We start from the raw sequence: 18,987 nt of genomic DNA on the forward strand, positions 1-18,987 counted from the left end.
ATCACCAAAGACCCTAATCAATCCAAATACCCTCATAGCAAACACAGGTGACACACACATTTCCATCAACACAAGTCTAACTTTACGCATCCTATAAAGTAGCACCTAGCTGGGGCTACATATCCTACTGCAGTCATTAAATAGATAATTATTTCCACCCCTCTTTCTGACCCTCTGTCCCTTCCCACCTTCCTCTCACTCCACCTCCAGTGTCCACAATTGTCCTTCATTCCCTTCCCACCCACATTGCATTGATCACACAATTTCCTACATAATCTAACTACTTTCAATGGTGAGTTCACTCATTACTACTAAGAAAACCAGTTTTAACTTAAATCAAAGAAAAGCCAAGGAACTTTGCTTAAAGCCAGGAAACAGGTTAGGATTCTGTTCAGATGGTAGGTGCATGAACCTATCAGTCTCATGTACTTTTATCTTCTGTTCTGGTTCAATTTTCCTGATTAAATTCTGGTATATAATATTCAACTCCAGACTTGTCCCTATGATTAAGTTGGCCACTTTCTTAGTTTTTGGACTCTTATTTCCATGTGTGTAGCTAATAATTCTTAATCAGCATTGCAATTTCTTTTTTTTTTTTTTGAGAGTTTTTTTGCTATAGGGTCTGTGCACTTGCCAGAAAGACAGAGAGACAGAAAGCGAGAAATCACCCCCCAGGGGGGATGGCCATGCCATAATCCCTTCTCCTCCATTCTGCTCTCAGGATCTTGGTCACACACGCACAGGTCCGGAATTCAAACTGTGGTCAACCACATGGAAGTCCAGCGACATAGCCATTACGCTAACTGCTGGTCCCAGCATTGCATTTTCTAAGACCTTTGTTTATGCTTTCTGAATCTTATTTAGAAGAATTTTGAAGATTTGAAAATTCATAGTGTTACTATAAGTTGTTAATGGAATTATCCCTAAAGATTGCCTTTCATAATTTATTATAAAATTCCTAAGTCTAAAAGGAATTAAAAAATGTCTTTTGAGGGCCCGATGGTGGCATGGTGTTTAGGGTGTCTGGTTCCCATGTGGCTGACTGTATGGTTCAAGTCTGGAACCTAATACTGAATACTAAAATATTCAGTATTTACCCAAGGATATAAGTGAGTCATAAAAGTAATGCATCCAGATTCATCTGGCCGAAGGCAACTTTGGTATTAATTCTTTATCTATGTACATATCATACTCTAGTAGAAATATAACTGTTTCCATTTTTATTTTCAATTTACTTATTTACTTAATTTTATGTACTATTTCATGAAAAATATGAGGATAGATTTTTAATTAAAATTGTGGGGGTTTTTCTGTTTCTTAATTTTTAGCCGTTTACTTCCTGTTGCATTGCTTGAAAAACATGCCAGGCACACGTATGTGCATGCCCAAAATCTCAAATAGTGGGAGAAATGGAGGATGGATTTCAATGTGACAATCCTCATGGGAGTATTTTCTCATATTTCCTTTCTCTGTGTCTGTCTCTGTTAAGTGCACATACCCTCTGGCTTTTTTTTTAAGTCTTTGAAACAGGATTGAACTGATATTTGAGAATAGGATTTAAGTCACAGAATTATTTATAACATACACAATAACTCTGGGTTTTGAATGCTTTGGTGATGAGAAACTTTAACTGGCTTTAAAAGTTCTGATAATATATACTTTTGTTAGCTTTTTTACAGGAAGTGGCATGGGTTTTGAAGCTTTTATAACCCATTCAGGTACGTTGGTTGTGGCAGTGTGCACGAAAAGAGAATATGCAACGGTTATGCTTCCTGACCACAGTTTCTGTGATTCCCTCTGGGTAAGGCATTAGGGCATCACATTTAACATCTTGGTCCTTGACTTCTAAAAACATGCAGTTTTGTGCATGTACATCAGGAGTTTTTAATCTGCTTTATTGAAAGTTAATTAAGTTTTACTTTGAAGTTCGGTTCATATTGATGTTCATCTGTCAGGTTACTACTGCATGCCATCATCACCACATTTTCAGCTGTAAGTATTTTTCTGCTGAAAAATTAAAATGAAATGTTATGATATTTTTTCCCCACATCTTATTGATTCACAAAATACCTTAAACTAAAACTATGGACAAAGCTAGAATCTAGTTACAAGTGCACTGTAATTTTCTTCTGAAACATTTTAAATTCATTAATTAATTTACATTCATTCCCTAAGCATTGTTACAGTGTATAAAACAGGATTTCTCATCCAAAATATACTGCATAGTGTCTTAATCATACATCTTATTGTCATTAATTTTCCATTTCTAGTTTCATATATATATGTGTATGTGTGCATATTGCCCCTATTTCTCACCCTCTGCCATTTCCCACCCTTCTCCCACGATATCTTAGGTGTCTACAGTTGTTTTCCATTCCGTTTCCCCCCCACACACATTTTATTTATTCACAAAATTTCTTAAGTAATCTAACTACTTTCAATAGCAAGTTTAACTGGTATGTACATATCAGTGAATACATGTCTGACTTTAGGTGTGAAACTCTGGATAGACTTGACCCAAGTCTTTCCTAAATAAAGCGAGGAAAGGCACCAATTAACACAATAGAGGAGAGGCTTGAGAACCCAGAGAATACTTTACCATAAAAGAAAAAAAAAATTCACAGGGAGATCAAGACAAAGAGAGGCAGATAGAAATGGAGAGAAAGAGACACAGAGCTATCCCTACCCACTAAAAATGAATCTGGAGGGGAAGTCTCAGCAGAAAATCTTCATTTGGGGGCAAGGAAACCAATATTTCACAGCTGAAGTACCAAAATGTCATGATTTTTTTTTTGAAGTTTTTCTAGAAATAAATTTTGTTTTGTTTCTTTAAATGAGATGATAAATTTTTTTTTTTGAGAGATTTTCACTGTAGGGCGCGTGGGCTCGCCAGACAGACAGAGAGAGACATAGAGACAGAAAGCGAGAAATCACCCCCCAGGGGGGATGGTCACGCCGCAATCCCTTCTCCTCCATTCTCCTCTCGGGATCTTGGGCATGCATGCACACGCGCCCGGCGTGAGTTTTAAGCCACCGGGTCCAGGACACGAACCGTGGTTGACTACGTGGGAGTCCAGCAACATAGCCATTACGCTAACTGCTGGTTCCCCCTAAATGAGATGATAAGTTTTAAAAACATTATATTTGGGGCTGACTCCATGGCCTGGTGATTAAGGGAGCCAGATCTCACATGGCCAGTTCAACCACAGTGGTTCAACACTGGACTTGGAGGCTTGAAAATCACTGAGTATGTGTGTGTGCACATGCTTGGAATCCCAGATGGTTGGAGAAGTGGAGGAGGTGGGATTGTGGCATGGTTATACCCCACTGAGATTGTGTTCTCCTTCTCCTATCTCTCTGTCTCTCTCTGGTAAGCATATGTCCTTCCTAGCAAACAATTTCTAAAAGTTATATTTCTCTTCCTTTTCTAAAATTATAAAGTGTTTCTCATTAGAAAACATTATTCTAAAGAATACTCACAGTCTTGGAAAATACAGAAAAGATGCTTTGTTAAAATTTGTGTACAATTTCTAGACTAGGCTTAAGTGTGTGTGTGTGTTTTAAGAATTATTTAACTTTGTTATTTATTTATTTTAATTTGAGCAGAAAGGGATAGAGTGAGAGAGAGAAAAGGGAAGTGAGAAAACTAGCCACCAGGTCCAGTACTCAAACTGTAGTCGGCCATGTGGGAGTCTAGTGCTCTTAACCACCACACCACCTGCCGGCCCTGGCTTAAGTATTTTTATAGGACCATAGAAGATTACTCATTTGGAGAACATCTTCTAAGTCAACATTTAGTTATTCTCAATCCTTTTTTAAAAAAAAACATTTAATTTTACTTATTCATTCTTTTTTTTTTTTTTTTTAATTTGACTTGAGAGAGACACAGAGAAAGAGAGAGGGAAAGTGAGAAAGCAAGCCACCAGGTCCAGGACTTTAACCATGGTCGGCCATGTGGGAGTGTCTAGCAACTTAACCACCACACCACCTGCTGGTCCTAATGTTCTACTTTTGACACCAACTAGTTGTGTAATATTCTGAAAACAGTTGTCATTCCAAGGACATAATGTAATTTTAGCCTTTTAAATGTGTTTTATTTCACCAGCACAATGTAACTATTGTTCACATGCCTGGAAAAAGGCCCTTTGGTCAGAGCCTCGTCTATATCTATGACAATGGACAGCAGAAGGTCTCTGCTCCTCTCAGGTTTCCTGCTATGAACGAGGTAAGCATGTCTAACCTACTCTTCACAGGTCCAATTGATTGAGAATTCTTGAAAATTTTCAATTAACACAGAAGGTTCTGTTTATTCTAAATATATGCTGTAAAATTTTAAAGCTTTTTCTACTAAGACAGTTAAATAATATTCAGTTGTCAGTCTATCATGATAAGATGAAACCAGGTAATGTGTAAAAAAGATAAACAATTCAGGGATGATACAAATATAAATAAAGGCTTGGAAAAAAAAAAATCTTGTAACAGGAAAGCTAAAGAAATGAGTAGAGTAGGCCAAAGTATTGTTTCCTTTATGAGAGTGAGAAAGAAAAAGGGAGAAAGACAGAGATTGGCATTTTTGACAAAGTCTTGCCTTGTCTTAGTTTTCCCACTCTGGGCTTCCAATTAGCTAGGTGTAGTTACAGGCATGCAGCTGCACCTCATACATTCAGGTTGGCCCAGGAACTGAACCTGGGCATCCCATGTAGCTTCCGTCCTCTCAAGTGATGGTATTATCTACTGAGTGCTGAATAATTCTCCAAGTATATGAAACACTTAAAAATTATTACGATGGACTTATTTTCATCTCCCATTAAATTCGAAACAGTAATGAAGAAACTTACAACCTTTCCATTGTAGTTACATATTAGATAGAATTTATTTATTGAGGTGGTTCTTGAAGAATACCAGTATGAAAGTTCTCTGAGGTTTTTGGGTAATTTTGAGAGGACCTTTCTGAAGCAAAAGGAGTGAAGTAGATTATTTTAAAAGACCGAGAATGTGTGCGATTGCTTGTGGCTTTTCTACTCAATGACCATTTCAGTATTTTTGTACATTTTTAAGGGAAAATTTTTCTCTCTTTTAGAATATACTAAAGTTGTTAACATTTTTAGTATAATATGCACTTATTAAAATATTCAGTATTTACCCAAGGATATAAGTGAGTCATAAAAATAATGCATCCAGATTCAATTGGCTGAAGGCAACTTTGGTATTAATTCTTTATCTATGTACATGTCATATTCTAGTAGAAATATAACTGTTTCCATTTTTATTTTCAATTTACTTATTTACTTAATTTTATGTACTATTTCATGAAAAATGTAAGGATAGATTTTAATTAAAATTGTGGGGGTGTTTCTGTTTCTTAATTTTTAGCCGTTTACTTCCTGTTGCATTGGTTCAGCTGGGCAAAGAACTACTACTCCTCCACCATCCCAAATCCCAGACCCACCTTTTTCTTCTCCCATTACCCCTCATCGAACATCATTTGGAGGAATTCTGTCTTCAGCTTCCTGGGGAGGAACAGTTGACAAATCGAAGTTGATTACCAAATTGATATCAGCTGGAACCCAAGACAGTGAATGGGGATGTCCCACATCTCTGGAGGGTCAGCTAGGGTCTGTTATTGTCTTTCATGAAGCACTACAACCTCCTCAGGTGAAATCAATATATTTGGCAGGTGAGCATATATATTTACACTGTTAAATTAAATTTAGAATTTGTTTAGTTGTCTAAATTAAATATATTATGAAATGTATTTTTGATCTGAAGAGTTTGTTTTGTTTTAGTTTCCCTGTAAGGTGTGTGCACTTGCCACAGAGAGGCAGAGACAGAGACAGTCAGAAAAAGAGAGAGAAAGGGAGAAATCACCCCCCCCTCCACCACCGGGGTATGGCAACACTGTAATCTCTTCTCCATTTTCCTCTTGGGATTTTGGGCGTGCACATACATGCACCTGGAGTGACTTTCAAGCTGCTGGGTCTAGGGCTTAAACCACGCAGTTGGCCATGTGGGATCCAGCTGCTCCATCCTCCATGCCATTTGCTGATTTGCTGGCCGCATAGTTTTTTTTTTAATTTTAGGAGAGGTTTTTGCTATAGGGAACACATACTCACTGGAGAGACAGCGAGAAATCACCTCCCAGTAGGGGCAGCCAGCTACAACCCCCTCTCCATTCACTTAATATTTTGGGCATGCATGCACACTCACCTGGCATGAATCTCAAATCTTTGGGTCCAGTCAGCCACATGGGAGTCTAGCACCTCAACCACCATGCCACTTGTGGCCCCAGTTTTTTTGTTTTAATAGAAACTGAAAGGAGCCAACAGGTGATGTAGTGGTTAAGATGCTGGTTTCTCACATGGTCGACCATGGTTCAAGTACTGGATCTGGCAGCTTGAAGCTCATGTTAGATGCGTGTGTGTGCATGCCCAAAATCCTGGAAGAGAAGGGATTGCAATATGTCCATCCTCTCAGGGGTTGATTTTTCTCTTTCTGTCTCTCTAGCGAGCACACATGCCCTATAGCAAAAAAAAAAAAAAAAAAAGAAGAAGCTGAAAGGAAAGAAAAAAATTCACCATATACTATACATTTTTTCCTAAGTATAGGTAAAGCAAACTTCTGGAAATTACTTCATATATCTTTCATAATACTGCCTGTATTAGTCTGTTAGAACTGCTATGACAAATTCTTCAGACTTGGATGGCTCTAACAATACAAATGTATTTGAAACTACAAGTTGATGATCAAGGTGCCATTAGGATTGGTTTCTAGTGAGGCCTCTCATCCTGGCTTGTAGATGGACTCCTTCTCCCTATATTCCCACATAGTCTTTTCTCTGTATGCACAAAGACAGAAGAAACCAGCTGGTTTCTTATCTTTTTCTTATAAGGGACCCTATCAGATTATTATCCCACCCTTATGATTTTTTAGGTTGTTGGAGAAGTTATGATGTATTTTTCTATGTTTTTCAATGCAAAAAATGCTTCATGACTTTTCTTTCATTTCTCCATCCTTTTGAGATTTGGGGCACCTATGCACTTGCACCTGCGCCAAGATTTGATCCACGCAGTTGGACCATGTGGGATCCACTTCTCCTAATCACCAGACATGGGACTATCTGACTACCAGTTCTTTTGACAGAGTTTTTATGAATTGATGAAACAGAATATAGGCATAGTTGCTTATGAAATCATCAGAATGATTGCAAAATCATATGTCTTGTTTTAGAACTTATTATTTTTATAATTGATAGCATATATTGGAAGAATTCATGAAGACTATAAATTATCATTTGTTTTAGCTTTTTCTTTTGACTGTAATTTTAAACATACACCATAATTGTTATTATTGCCTGCTAACTACTTTCAAAATTATATTTGTATTCTAGAAGGATATTTAGAAGTCAAGTCTTTAATAGTCCTGTCCATCAGTTCATTCCTTTAAGAGTCATATCCATGAGTAATAAGAATAGCTTATTATTTGTCAGATTATTTTCGGATGTTACATGGGAGTTTTGTAATGAATGAGTCTATCCAGTCATTCAAAGTTTATATTATAGAACCTTATTATTATTTTGAAACTCACCAGATTATTTGAAGGTGATCTATAATTTAAATAATTTAATAAGGCACATAGTGTCATTATAACTGTGCAGTTTAGATTTTGTTCTTACATTTTTCCTACTTACAATTTTACTTTTTTTTTTTTTTTTTTTAGATGTTTGCCACAGGGCTTGTGAGCTTACCAGAGAGGAGAGACAGAGAGAATAAAAGTGTGGGATCACCCTCCCTCCCCTCCCCCACCAGTGGCATAGCCACACCACAATCCCTTCTCTTCCATTCTCCTCTTGGGATTTAGGCACACATGCACACGTGCCCAGTATGAATCTTAAACCACTAGGTCCAGGGCTTGAACTACAGTTGAGTACATGGGCGTCCAGGGATGTAACAATTACTCCATCTGGTGGCACTTTTTTTTCTTTCGTAAAGAGAGAATTTTACTATAGGGTGCATGTGCTTGCCAGAGAGAGAGAGAGAGAGAAAGAAAGAAATCACTCTCCAAGAGGGATGGCCATGCTGCAATCTTTTCTCTTCCATCACCTTCTCAGGATTTTGGTCATGCATGCATGCATGTGTGCCTGGCGTGAGTTTCATTCAAGTCGCCAGGTTCAGGACTTAAACTGTCATCAGCCATGTGGGAGTCCAGCAACTTAACCACCACTCCACCTGCTAACCCCATTCATGATGCAATTTTGCATAGAAAAACAGAAAAAAATACCTCAGGACTTTTCTGATAACCCAATTCATTGACTAAACGAATAGGTTCTGTTGTATTTTATAATAATTCCTCAACTTTTCTAGGTTTTGGATAAATTGGACTTTACGTATTAATATAAACATTGTATAATACATTTTAGGTAGTTTAGTGTGTGTGAACTGTCACATGAGTAGCTTTGAACAGTTTAATTTTAACTTTTTTTTTTTTTGAGAGATATTTGCCATAGGGCACGTGAGCTCAGCAGAGTGACAGAAAGCAAGAAATCACCCCCTAGCAGGGGTGGCCACACAATCCCTTCTCCTCCATTCTCCTCTCAGATTCTTGGGCACACATGCACATGCGCCCAGTGTAAGTTTTAAGTGCCTGGTTTAAGTTTTAAGCCACTGGGTCTGGGACTCGAACCACAGTTGACTATTTTGGATTGCCATTTGCTGGTCCCTAAATAGCTTAATTTTAAATTTAATTTTGATAATACAGAGCACAGGAGACTATGTATAGTCAATGATGTATGTATTTAAACAATTTTCAGGTCCAAATTGTTTAAGCCCTTGGAAATGTCAAGAATCTGATATGGCCGACCTGCCTGGTAACGTCCTTCTTCACTACACAGCAAAGGTTAGATTGTCCATCTATGTTGTGAACTAAATTAGCTATGTTGTGAACTAAAATGCCTTTTCTATCCCTTTTGTCATTCTACTGGGTAATTAAGGGAGGACTTAAATTGGCATTTAAAAATTACAAATGTTCAAAGAAAGTTGAGTAACAAACAGGTGCACCTCTTCAACTAGGATTCATGTGTTATCATTGTGTCATCTTGATATTATGAACAGGAATGGTTTAATTTAGTTGATTTCAGTAAATGAAACTGTTTGAACTTGTATTCTCCTAATTTTCTGGATAGAGAGATGAAATAGAATCGTGTTCAGCCTTATTTATTTGATTTTTTAATGTGATATTGTTTTAAAATAAAAAGGAATGAAAAGGACAAAAAGACCAAATGTTTCAGGAGAAGAAAGCAACCACCTGTGTACATACTCTGCCTATTCCTTTTCCTTTCAAAAACCTATGTAGTGAAAGTAATTGAGGTCATCAGGGACTGAGGGAAAGAAGATAGAAGGTAAAACCAGAAGGAAGGAAGAGAGCAGTGTCATGAACATCATTATACTCAGTGCTGCACTGATTCATAAGATTCTTTGTGTGAGAGTATACATTATAGAACTCTTTCTATTTTGGCCAGTTAGTATATGATCACAATGTATTACTTTAAAATGTTTGTTTATATCTGACTTAATAAAAATCTGTGTATCAGATTTTATTTCCCCTAACTTTTTGTTTGGATAAACTTCAAAAGAATAGTAAAATGATAAATGATATTCTGTGTACTATTTATCTAAATTCACCAATTATTTAACTTAATCTTTTTTTTTTTTTTTTTTTTTGGCTATAGGGTACATGCGCTTACTGGAGAGAGACATCAAAACAGTGAGAAAGTGAGAAATCACCTTCCCTGTGGGGGATGGCTATGCCAAAGTCCCTTCTCCTCCAGTCTTTTCTCACGATTTTAGGTGTACAATACACACACACCTGGCGTGATTTTCAAGCCACTGAGTTCAAGCCTTGAACCATGGTTGGCCATTTAGGAATCCAGCACCTTAAACATTTCACCACCTGCTGGCACCTAAGTTCACCAGTTATTAATGTTTGCCATACTTACTGATTTTATCTCAAATCATGTGAAAGCAGATTGACCCATTTATCGATATACTTAAACCCTAAATATTTTAATTCTTTTACCTACCTAAGAAAATGATCTAGGGACCAGCAGTTAGCATAATGGCTGTGTCGCTGGACTTCCATGTATTCAACTGTGGTTCGAGTCCCGGACCTGGTGGCTTAGACTCACGCTGGGCGCATGTGTGTGCGTGCTCAAGATCCTGAGAGGAGAATGTAAGAGAAGGGATTGCGGCGTGGCTATCTTCCCTGGGAGGTGATTTCTCGCTTTCTGTCTCTCTGTCTTTCTGGTGAGCGCACACACTCGATAGCAATACCTCTCCCCCCCAAAAAAACACAAAGATCTATAATGTATCTAACATACAATCCACATTCAAAAATTTCTAAAATATTTCTCTTTTTTAACAATTAATTTCAGGGGGCAGCAGGTGGTGTGGTGGTTAAGGGCGCTGGACTTCCACATGGCTGACCTTGGTTTGAGTCCCGGGCAAGGCAACTTGCTTTCTCACGTTCTATCTCTCGCTCTCCCACTCACTCTGTCTCTCTCTGATCAACTTAAAATAAATAAAGTTAAATAAAAAATTTTTTTTAAAAATTAATTTTGAATCTAGTCAGAATTCATGCATTGTATTGGTTATAATTGTCTCTCGAGTCTTACATTGTTTATTTTTCATCTTTTTTTTTCCTGAAGATACGCTTTTTCTTACCTAACTATTTTTCATATTATTCTTGGCAAGGACTACATCTTTTCGTTCTCTACTATCTAATACAGATGGTTAGGAAAAAATAGGATTGAATCCAAATCATGTATCACGTATTTATTGGCATGTTCTAGATGTGTGATGGCTAGCTGGTTTTCTGTTTTGTTTTGACATGATCACTTTTTTTTTTTTTTTTGCTATACATTGTGTGCACTCACAGAAGAAAGACAGAGAGAGGGAAAAATCACCGCCTTGAGGAGTGGGCATGCTGCAATCCTTTTTCCTTTCGCTCTCCTCTCAGGATTTTGGGCATGCACACACACCCAGCATGATTCTAAGCTGCTGGTTTGAGATTTGAACCATGGTCAGCTATGTGAAAATCTAGTGCCTTATCTACCGTGCCACTTGCTGGCACCCAAGTTTGGCCTTTTTTATTACTGAAAGTAAAAAAAGTTCTGGACTATTAGATATAAGAAGTATCACTTTTTTTCCCCCCAAGAAACATGGTATTAGTAATGTATGCAATAAAACAATTTACTGAAGGAATATTGCATTAAAATGGTGGCATGTCATGGTGCAAAGGTTCTGTGGTTAAATAAATGTAGGACACTCTTGTATTTTTTTTATTTCCCTCTTAGAGAGTCATTCACTTTAAAAATCCTACTATAAAGAAACTAGTTTATTATCATTTTATCCTACTGTCTCACCAGTAATTTGACCATAAAATGCTTTTAAACAATAACTCAATTTTAACAATGGTAATTTGGAAAAAGTTACTCTAGAGGATTTTTTTTTTTTTTTTTTGAGAGGTTTTTGCCCTCAGGCACGTGCAGTCACCAGAAAGACAGACAGAAAGTGAGAAGTCACCCCCCCCCCACCCCTGGGGGTTTGGCCATGCCACAATCCCTTCCCCTCCATTTTCCTCTCAGGATCTTGTGCACTCATGCACACCCGCCCGCAGGTCCAGGACTCGAACCACAGTCGAATATATCGGAGTCCAGCAACGTAGCCATTATACCATCTGCTGGTCTCCTAGAGGATTATTTTTAAGTTTGTTTTATTTTATTTATTATATAAGAGGCAGAGAGAGACACACCTAAGATGATCCTGTAGTCTTTCCTGGGACTCTGCCAGCCTGGATCATGAGTGTTTGTGTACCCACTCGCATGTCCACAGAGAGAAACCCTGGACATGATGCCAGAAGCTTCCCATGTGGAACCACCATCACAGAATGTTCTGTGACTGCTATACCGCTGCTGCCAGCTCTCTAGGGGATTTTTTAATAGTCAGCAGTTTTTCATTTTCTTATTTGTAGAAGGTGTTTCAGTTATTGCTTTATTAATAATGTTTATTCAGTGTCTTCTCTGTGTCAAGAAACATGCTAAACTCTGGGTTATAAAGATGAATAAATTAAAATCTATGTCTTTAAGAGATATATAGTCTAAAGTGAAATAAATAAATATGTAAGAGAAAAAGTGCAATGTAGTTTCCTTAGCATTTTTTTATTTACCGTATATTGGATGTTTACAATATATTAAGCCCAGTGTTAAGTGCTTCATGTATATTGTTCTACATAATCTTTACAAAAGTCCTGAGAGTGATGTGATTTTATCTGTATCTTTTTTTTTCTTTTTTAACTTACATTGAATCACTATACATCTTTACAGTGTATAGCAGGGATTTTTCCTAGTATGAATACAATGCATATTAGTCAAGTCAAAGACATTACTATATACGTTATCATCAACTGATAACTTCAAATTTTTGTGTCTATTAAATGATTTTTTTTCCCTTGATCTCCTCCCTCCCATGCCCAATTACTCATCCCTCCCCACACCCCATACTATCTCTGGTATCTACAGTTAACCTTCTTGCTATTACACCTTCCAATCTTTCATTTTTTGTTATAGAGTGTGGTCATTCATTATATATTAAGCAGGGATGTATGGTGCCTGTCTTTTCTATACCTTTTCTAAGCTTTAGTTTTCTGAGGCTCAGTAAAAAATAAGTAACTCTCAGGCCAGTAGGTAGTGTGGAAGTCAGTGTGACTGGATCCCACACAAACCAATTGAGCAGTTCAAGTCCTAGACTTGTTGGCTTGAAAAACACACAGGACACATGTGAATATGTGCCCAGAATCCTGAGAGGAGAATGGAGAAGGGATTGCAGCGTGGCCATTTTCCTGAGGGATGATTTCTCACTTTTCCTCTCTGTCTGTCTCTGTCCTCCAAACACATTTGTGCTATAGCAAGCTGAACAAACAAAAATAAAGCAGTATATTTTTTAATTTGACCAGAGAGGGACAGAGAGAGAGAGGGAAAGTGAGAAAAGTGAACCACCAGGTCCAGGACTTGAACCACAGTTGGCCATGTGGAAGTCCAGCACCCTTAACCACCATGCCCCTTGCTGGCCCCAAATAATTATTTTTTAAAAAAGTTAAGTACATTTCCTAGCTTCATAATTCTAGTGAATGTAATGCTGGAGTGCCCAGCCTATATAATGCATAGTCTTAACCAATACACAATATTTTGTGTTGGAATTACATGCAAAATATAGTGATGGTACAAAGGGGGAGTGGTTTGTTTCTCCAGGAAGTTAGAAGATGGTAAATCTAATCATTTGATTTGTGTTTTAAAAGGCATGGTTGAGGAGGGCTGCTCAGTGAGCAGCATCTCAAAGGCGTAGGCTATAAACCTGGCCTACGTGTATTTGGGTTAGGGCATACTACAGGAGGAGATAGTAGGAAATGAGATAGAGAGCACATGGGGGCCAGATTCTAGCAACCCCCTACAGGCAGGCTCAATAATAACCCATGGATAGAATTTTAAACAAAAGAATTATATCAGGTGTGCATTTCAATAAAAGGTATCAAGTTGCCCTGTGGAAGTTCCATCAGAGGGGTAAGAGACTGAAGGCAGTCATACCATTTGGAAGGTACTGTGTTAGGACAGATGGACAGAGCCCAGACCAAAGCAGTAGCTGAAGGACATTTCTGTCTCTGAGACCAGTAAGGTTTACATTGACTTAAATGTTTTTTGTTTTGTTTTGTTTTATTAAAGCACTTTTTCCTTGGGACCAGCAGATGGTGTAATGGCTGTGTTGCTGGATTCCCATGTAGTCAACCCGGTTTGAGTCCTGGACCCAGTGACTTAAACTCATGGGTGCCCAAGATCCCAAGAAGGAGAATGGAGGAGAAAGGATTGCAGTGCAGCCATCACCCTGGGGGGTGATTTCTCACTTTCTCTCTGTCCCTCTCTGTCTTTCTGGGGAGTGCCTCTCCAAAGCAGTTTTTTCTCAAAGGCTTTAAGAGGAAAGCAGTAGCTGCATCCTGTGTGCTAGAATTTGTGGGTTTCATTCTTCTCTTTTGGAATGGAGGATTAGATTCATGGATACTTTGTTACCTGCAGATTTACAGATAGAGTATGAAATTTTATGTACTCATGAATGAAAATTAACAGATGACTTTGATAATTTCTAGAGTTGTAAACTACTTTTTTTGAAAGAATTATTTAACCTTTCTTTCTTCCTTTGTTTTCTTCCTTCTCTTTCCTTTCCACTAGAGAGGGACAGAGAGAGAGAGGGACAGAGAGAGAGAGAGAGAGAGAGAGAGAGAAAGTAAGTTGAGAAAGCAGAAAGTAAGCCACTGGATCTGGGTCTCTAACCGTAGTTGGCCATGTGGGAGTCCAGTGGTTGAGGGCACATGCCACCTGCTACCCCCCTCCCCTGCTTTTTTCTTCTTCTTTGTTTTTTTTTTTTTTTGTAAAGATTTTTACCTTAGGGCATGTGAGCTCTCCAGAGAGAGGCAGAGACAGTGAGAAAGAAAGTGAGAAATCACCCTCGGGTACGGCCCACACTGTCCTCCTTCATTCTCATCACACCATCTTGGACATGCACACACATACTCCTGTTGTGTGTTTCAAGCCCTTAGGTCCAGGAACTGAAACTGTTACCAGTCATGTGGGAGTCCAGCAATGTAACTGTATGTCATCTGCTGGCCTCTAAAGTATACTTTTAGTCTGAATGAAAACAGAATTGTCTTCTAGTGACATGGAGATAGTGTCTTATGCCTGCTGATTGGATTTTGATATTGATAGATTTTTTTCTGTTCTATGATTTCTCTCATAATCACACATTTCGTGTATATTATGAAATTGTGTCTAGAAAAATACTAATGGGAATAAGATTGATTTTTTTATGAAAGCCAAAAATATGTTGGCATATATTCACTTAAAAAAAGGAGTAACTTAACACTCTGTCACTGGTAAATGACAAATTTTAGATATAGCTTATCTGTTGATGACAGGTATCAGTAACCTGCTTTTGAAGAGTGAGTGCTTGAGAATCTAGTCCCTTTTTTTTTTCTTTCAAGAGACAGAGAAAAATGCTAAAATTCAAATTCTGGAAATCTTATAATTGACTTTGCTACATACATTTTCAAATTATGAAGAGGCATCTTATATATGGTTAAAGTTATGTTTTGTTCTAATTGCACTTAGGTGTTTGCTATACCTTTTCTTTTCTTTCTTTTTATTTTTTAGGCCTGCCAAAATTCAATCTGTCTTGATTTATCTACTAACTGTTTGCATGGAAGATTAACAGGAAACAAAGTCGTGAACTGGGACATTAAGGTAAATTAACAATAAACCATGGGAAACATATTGTGTAAGTTTACTGATCCTTTTAAAATTGTTGTCTTTTAAATACTACCATATGATTTGAATGATAGGTATTAGTTAGAATGGTATGCAAATGTACAGTTTAAAAGAGAAATAAGTAGTCGAATGACTACAGTGGTTGAATGACTGATTTGTTTGAAATTTGGTTCATAAGCTATGCCATGAGCTCAACATTTTCCGTAAGAAAAATGTGCTTTCTTAGTTCTTTGCCTTACTTTTAAGGTATTTATTCCCTAAAACTGTGTGATGGATTTCACTCCCTCCTAGCCCTCTCAGAAACTTCATTGATTATCCATTTTCGTTTGTATCACATACTTCTCCTTCTTTACAGTCTCTCCTACCTGTCAACCTCACACAGATTCAGATCTTCCCTGAGGTCACCCTGAGTAACTTTCCCTCTTCGCATTGCCCTCTAGCTGTCTTGTCTTGTTTGCCTTCTTCATGGCTCTCATAGGTATTTGGAGCTCGAAATGCAGATGCTTCCATCTAGAGGCCCCTACTTACTTGCCAAAACTGTTAACTTTTCTTGCCTGGATATCTGTAGCACTTTATTATTTCACTTATAAGAATGGTAAGTGTTTTACTCTCTAGTAGTTAAGAATTTCAAAGGAGGAACCACTGCTTTTTTCATCAGTGCCTAGTATGGGAATATGCAATAAATAGTTGTTCACTGAGTGATTAAGTTAATAAAAGTTATTTAAGCTAAAATGATAGTCAGAGATAACTCTATTTCTTAAAAACAGTATTTTCTTTCTTTTTTTTGAGGTTTTTGCACATGCGTTCACCAGACAGACAGAGACAGAGAGACAGAAAGCGAGAAATTACCACTCAGGGGGGATGGCCATGCCGTAATCCCTTCTCCATTCTCCTCTTGGAATCTTGGGCACGCATGCACACGTGCCCTGCGTGAGTTTAAGCCACCAGGTCCGGGACTTGAACCGCGGTCGACTACGTGGGAGTCCAGCGACATAGCCATTATGCTAACTGCTGGTCCCAAATACAGTATTTTCTTAAAAGATATCTTAAATATTGGGTTGTTGAAAAAGTCATAATGTATTTATTTATTCTATGCAAAAATGCATCATGACTTTTCTGACAACCCAATAGAAGTTATAGTCTACATAAAATTGAAAGAAATAATAAGGCAACTTGATAAATTAGAAAAACTTTCCTGGTCAGTTAAAACTCATCTGTTAGGATTAAATAGATTGTAGCTGATTTACACACACACACACACGCACACTCAAAATTGTATGTGAGATGGTAGATATATTAATCAACTTCACTGTAGTATCCTTTTGTGTGCATATACCTAAACACACACACACACACACACACACACACACACACACACCATAATATCATGTTGTAAATCTCAAATATACAAAATGAATTTTAGTTTTTTAAGAAAGGACAGAAAGGGGCCATTAGGTGGTATAGTGGCTAAGGCACTGGACTCCCACATGGTCTACTGTGGTTAGAGTCTGGACTCCATGGCTTGAAATTCACACTCGGCACGTATTGCATGCATGCCCAAAATCCTGTTAAGAGAATGGAGAAGGGATTGTGACATAGTCATCCCTCCTGGGGGATGTTTTCTCACTTTCTCTTTCTCTGTTTCTATGTCTCTGGTGAGCCCATAGGCCCTATAGCAAAAATCTCTCTTTAAAAAAAAAAAAAAAAAAAAAAGGGCAAAGACTACGAAGAGGTTGTTTATAGACTTAAATTGGGTCCACATGGCAGATCAGATCAGAACATGTTAGCAGTTAATAATAGCTAGCCTTACATGGCACCCACCATACGTCAGGTACTACTCTTCACATATTACTCACTTAGTCTTCGTAACAACTGTATGGAATAGATATTATTTTAATCTGTATTTTACAGGTGATGATACTAAGCCCTGAGAGACTAGTAACTTATCAAAAAATTTATTGATAGAGATGTTTTATAGGCTATCCAGTATCTCAAACTTTGAGTTTTCCCTGAAGCACCAACTCTGTCTTTTTGCTAACTAAAAGTAGAGAAGTCAGTTATATTTCTACTTTGCCTATGTTTGAAATTCCTATACTTTGGGGAAAAAGGTGCAGTAAAAATTTTGTGGCATGGTCTCTCTTGAGTATTCATTATGGTAACCTCCCCCACCCTGTTATTCTTTAACATGTCTGATCACACAAAGTTTCCTTCAGCTTATTCTATATATTGCTTGAAGGTTTATTTAGCAAGTTGTAATTTTGCGCATGCTATGTAGATACTAAATAACAAAACTGCCCTTTTTTAATGACATTGAAAAATTGTAATTTTCTTTTTAGGATATTATAAACTGTATAGGTGGGTTAAATGTACTATTTCCTTTATTGGAACAAATCAGCCACTTAAGTGATGGACAGATTTCTGAGGGAATGAATACAATCACAGTTCCTGAGTTGATAACAACTGCAGAAGAAGATCGGATGGTATTGACCTCCACGAAGGCATCAGGTATTAAGCTGAAATTAACATAGTATAGTCATTAAGTAATTTGAGGATTAATTGGAAAACAGATTAAAATGTTTTAGCACCATTAGAGAGAAAATAACCATTTTGTAGCTGTAGCAGCTATCCCTGATTTTACTAATATAGTTCAGATTGTAGTATTTTGGACAGAAAAAAAACCCAAAAAACTAAAGATGTTGATTACCTGTAGTTTATACTCTTACTGGAAATATGACCACAACTGTTAAATTTGTGGTACTGAATCAGATTACTTTCTTATGCAGTGTGCATTGTGATGTAGAATGTGATATAAAAGTAATTAGACTAATTATAATAATTAGTGACATATCCCCAATTCTACAGAGTCAAGATTAGAGAGAAATCTAGTCGCAACATTTATCTTGATTGTAAAACACTTTATTCAGAGACATCCTATCAACCAGGATAATCTTATTCACTCCCATGGAGTCGCGACTCTTGGTGCCTTACTTCAGAAGGTGAGCAAGTCTACATTGTTGATATAGTTGATAGTTGTAATTAGCAGTTGGTATTTTTTTTCTTCCCAATAAATTTATTTTTTAAAACTTCAATAGCATAGCTTAAGTTACATTAATGGGTATGATTTGTTTTACAGGCAGCTTTTAAAACTTTTATGGAATAATTTTATACAAGAATTACTTATTTTGTATAACAATGTATGACTTAGTATTTGGGATATTTGAGAAATGTTAAGTAAGAGTGTTTTAGGATGGGACCAGCAGTTGGTGTAATGGCTATGTCACTGTACTCCCATGTAGTTGACCGTGGTTTGAGTCCTGGACCCCGTGGCTTAAACTCATGCCAGGCGCATGTGTGTGTGTGCGTGCCCACGTGCCCAAGATCCCAAGAGGAGAATGGAGAAGAAGGGTTTCCGGCATGGCCATCCCCTCTGGGGATGATTTCTCACTTCCTATCTCTCTATCTTTCTGGCAAGCGCACATGCCCTATAGCAAAAACCTCTCCAAAAAAAGGAGAGTGTTTTAGGACTACCTCATTAGGAAAATAGGTTCTAGTGTTACATTGGGAAATTAAGGCTTATGTTGTTTATATATTTTGAACCTACATATATTTTTAATTAATGTTCTGAA

The 18,987-nt window shown here is 37.5% G+C and overlaps 1 protein-coding gene across 7 annotated transcripts in view; it reads left to right on the top strand.

Annotated features, from left to right (window-relative positions):
• The window catches only part of NBEAL1 (neurobeachin like 1), a 209,066-nt gene that overhangs the window by 97,667 nt on the left and 92,412 nt on the right, over positions 1 to 18,987 (top strand). For all 7 annotated transcript variants that reach the window (XM_014589572.2, XM_027773657.1, XM_027773656.1 and 4 more), the window contains 7 exons: positions 1,669 to 1,801; positions 4,106 to 4,225; positions 5,374 to 5,677; positions 8,807 to 8,892; positions 15,248 to 15,337; positions 17,698 to 17,866; positions 18,224 to 18,357. In XM_014589572.2, coding sequence (XP_014445058.1) covers positions 1,669 to 1,801; positions 4,106 to 4,225; positions 5,374 to 5,677; positions 8,807 to 8,892; positions 15,248 to 15,337; positions 17,698 to 17,866; positions 18,224 to 18,357 — 1,036 coding nt within the window. The remainder of the gene's footprint in view (positions 1 to 1,668; positions 1,802 to 4,105; positions 4,226 to 5,373; positions 5,678 to 8,806; positions 8,893 to 15,247; positions 15,338 to 17,697; positions 17,867 to 18,223; positions 18,358 to 18,987) is intronic.

This window comes from Tupaia chinensis, unplaced genomic scaffold (genome assembly GCF_000334495.1).
Source record: "Tupaia chinensis unplaced genomic scaffold, TupChi_1.0 Scaffold000361_2, whole genome shotgun sequence".
NCBI lineage: Eukaryota > Metazoa > Chordata > Mammalia > Scandentia > Tupaiidae > Tupaia > Tupaia belangeri.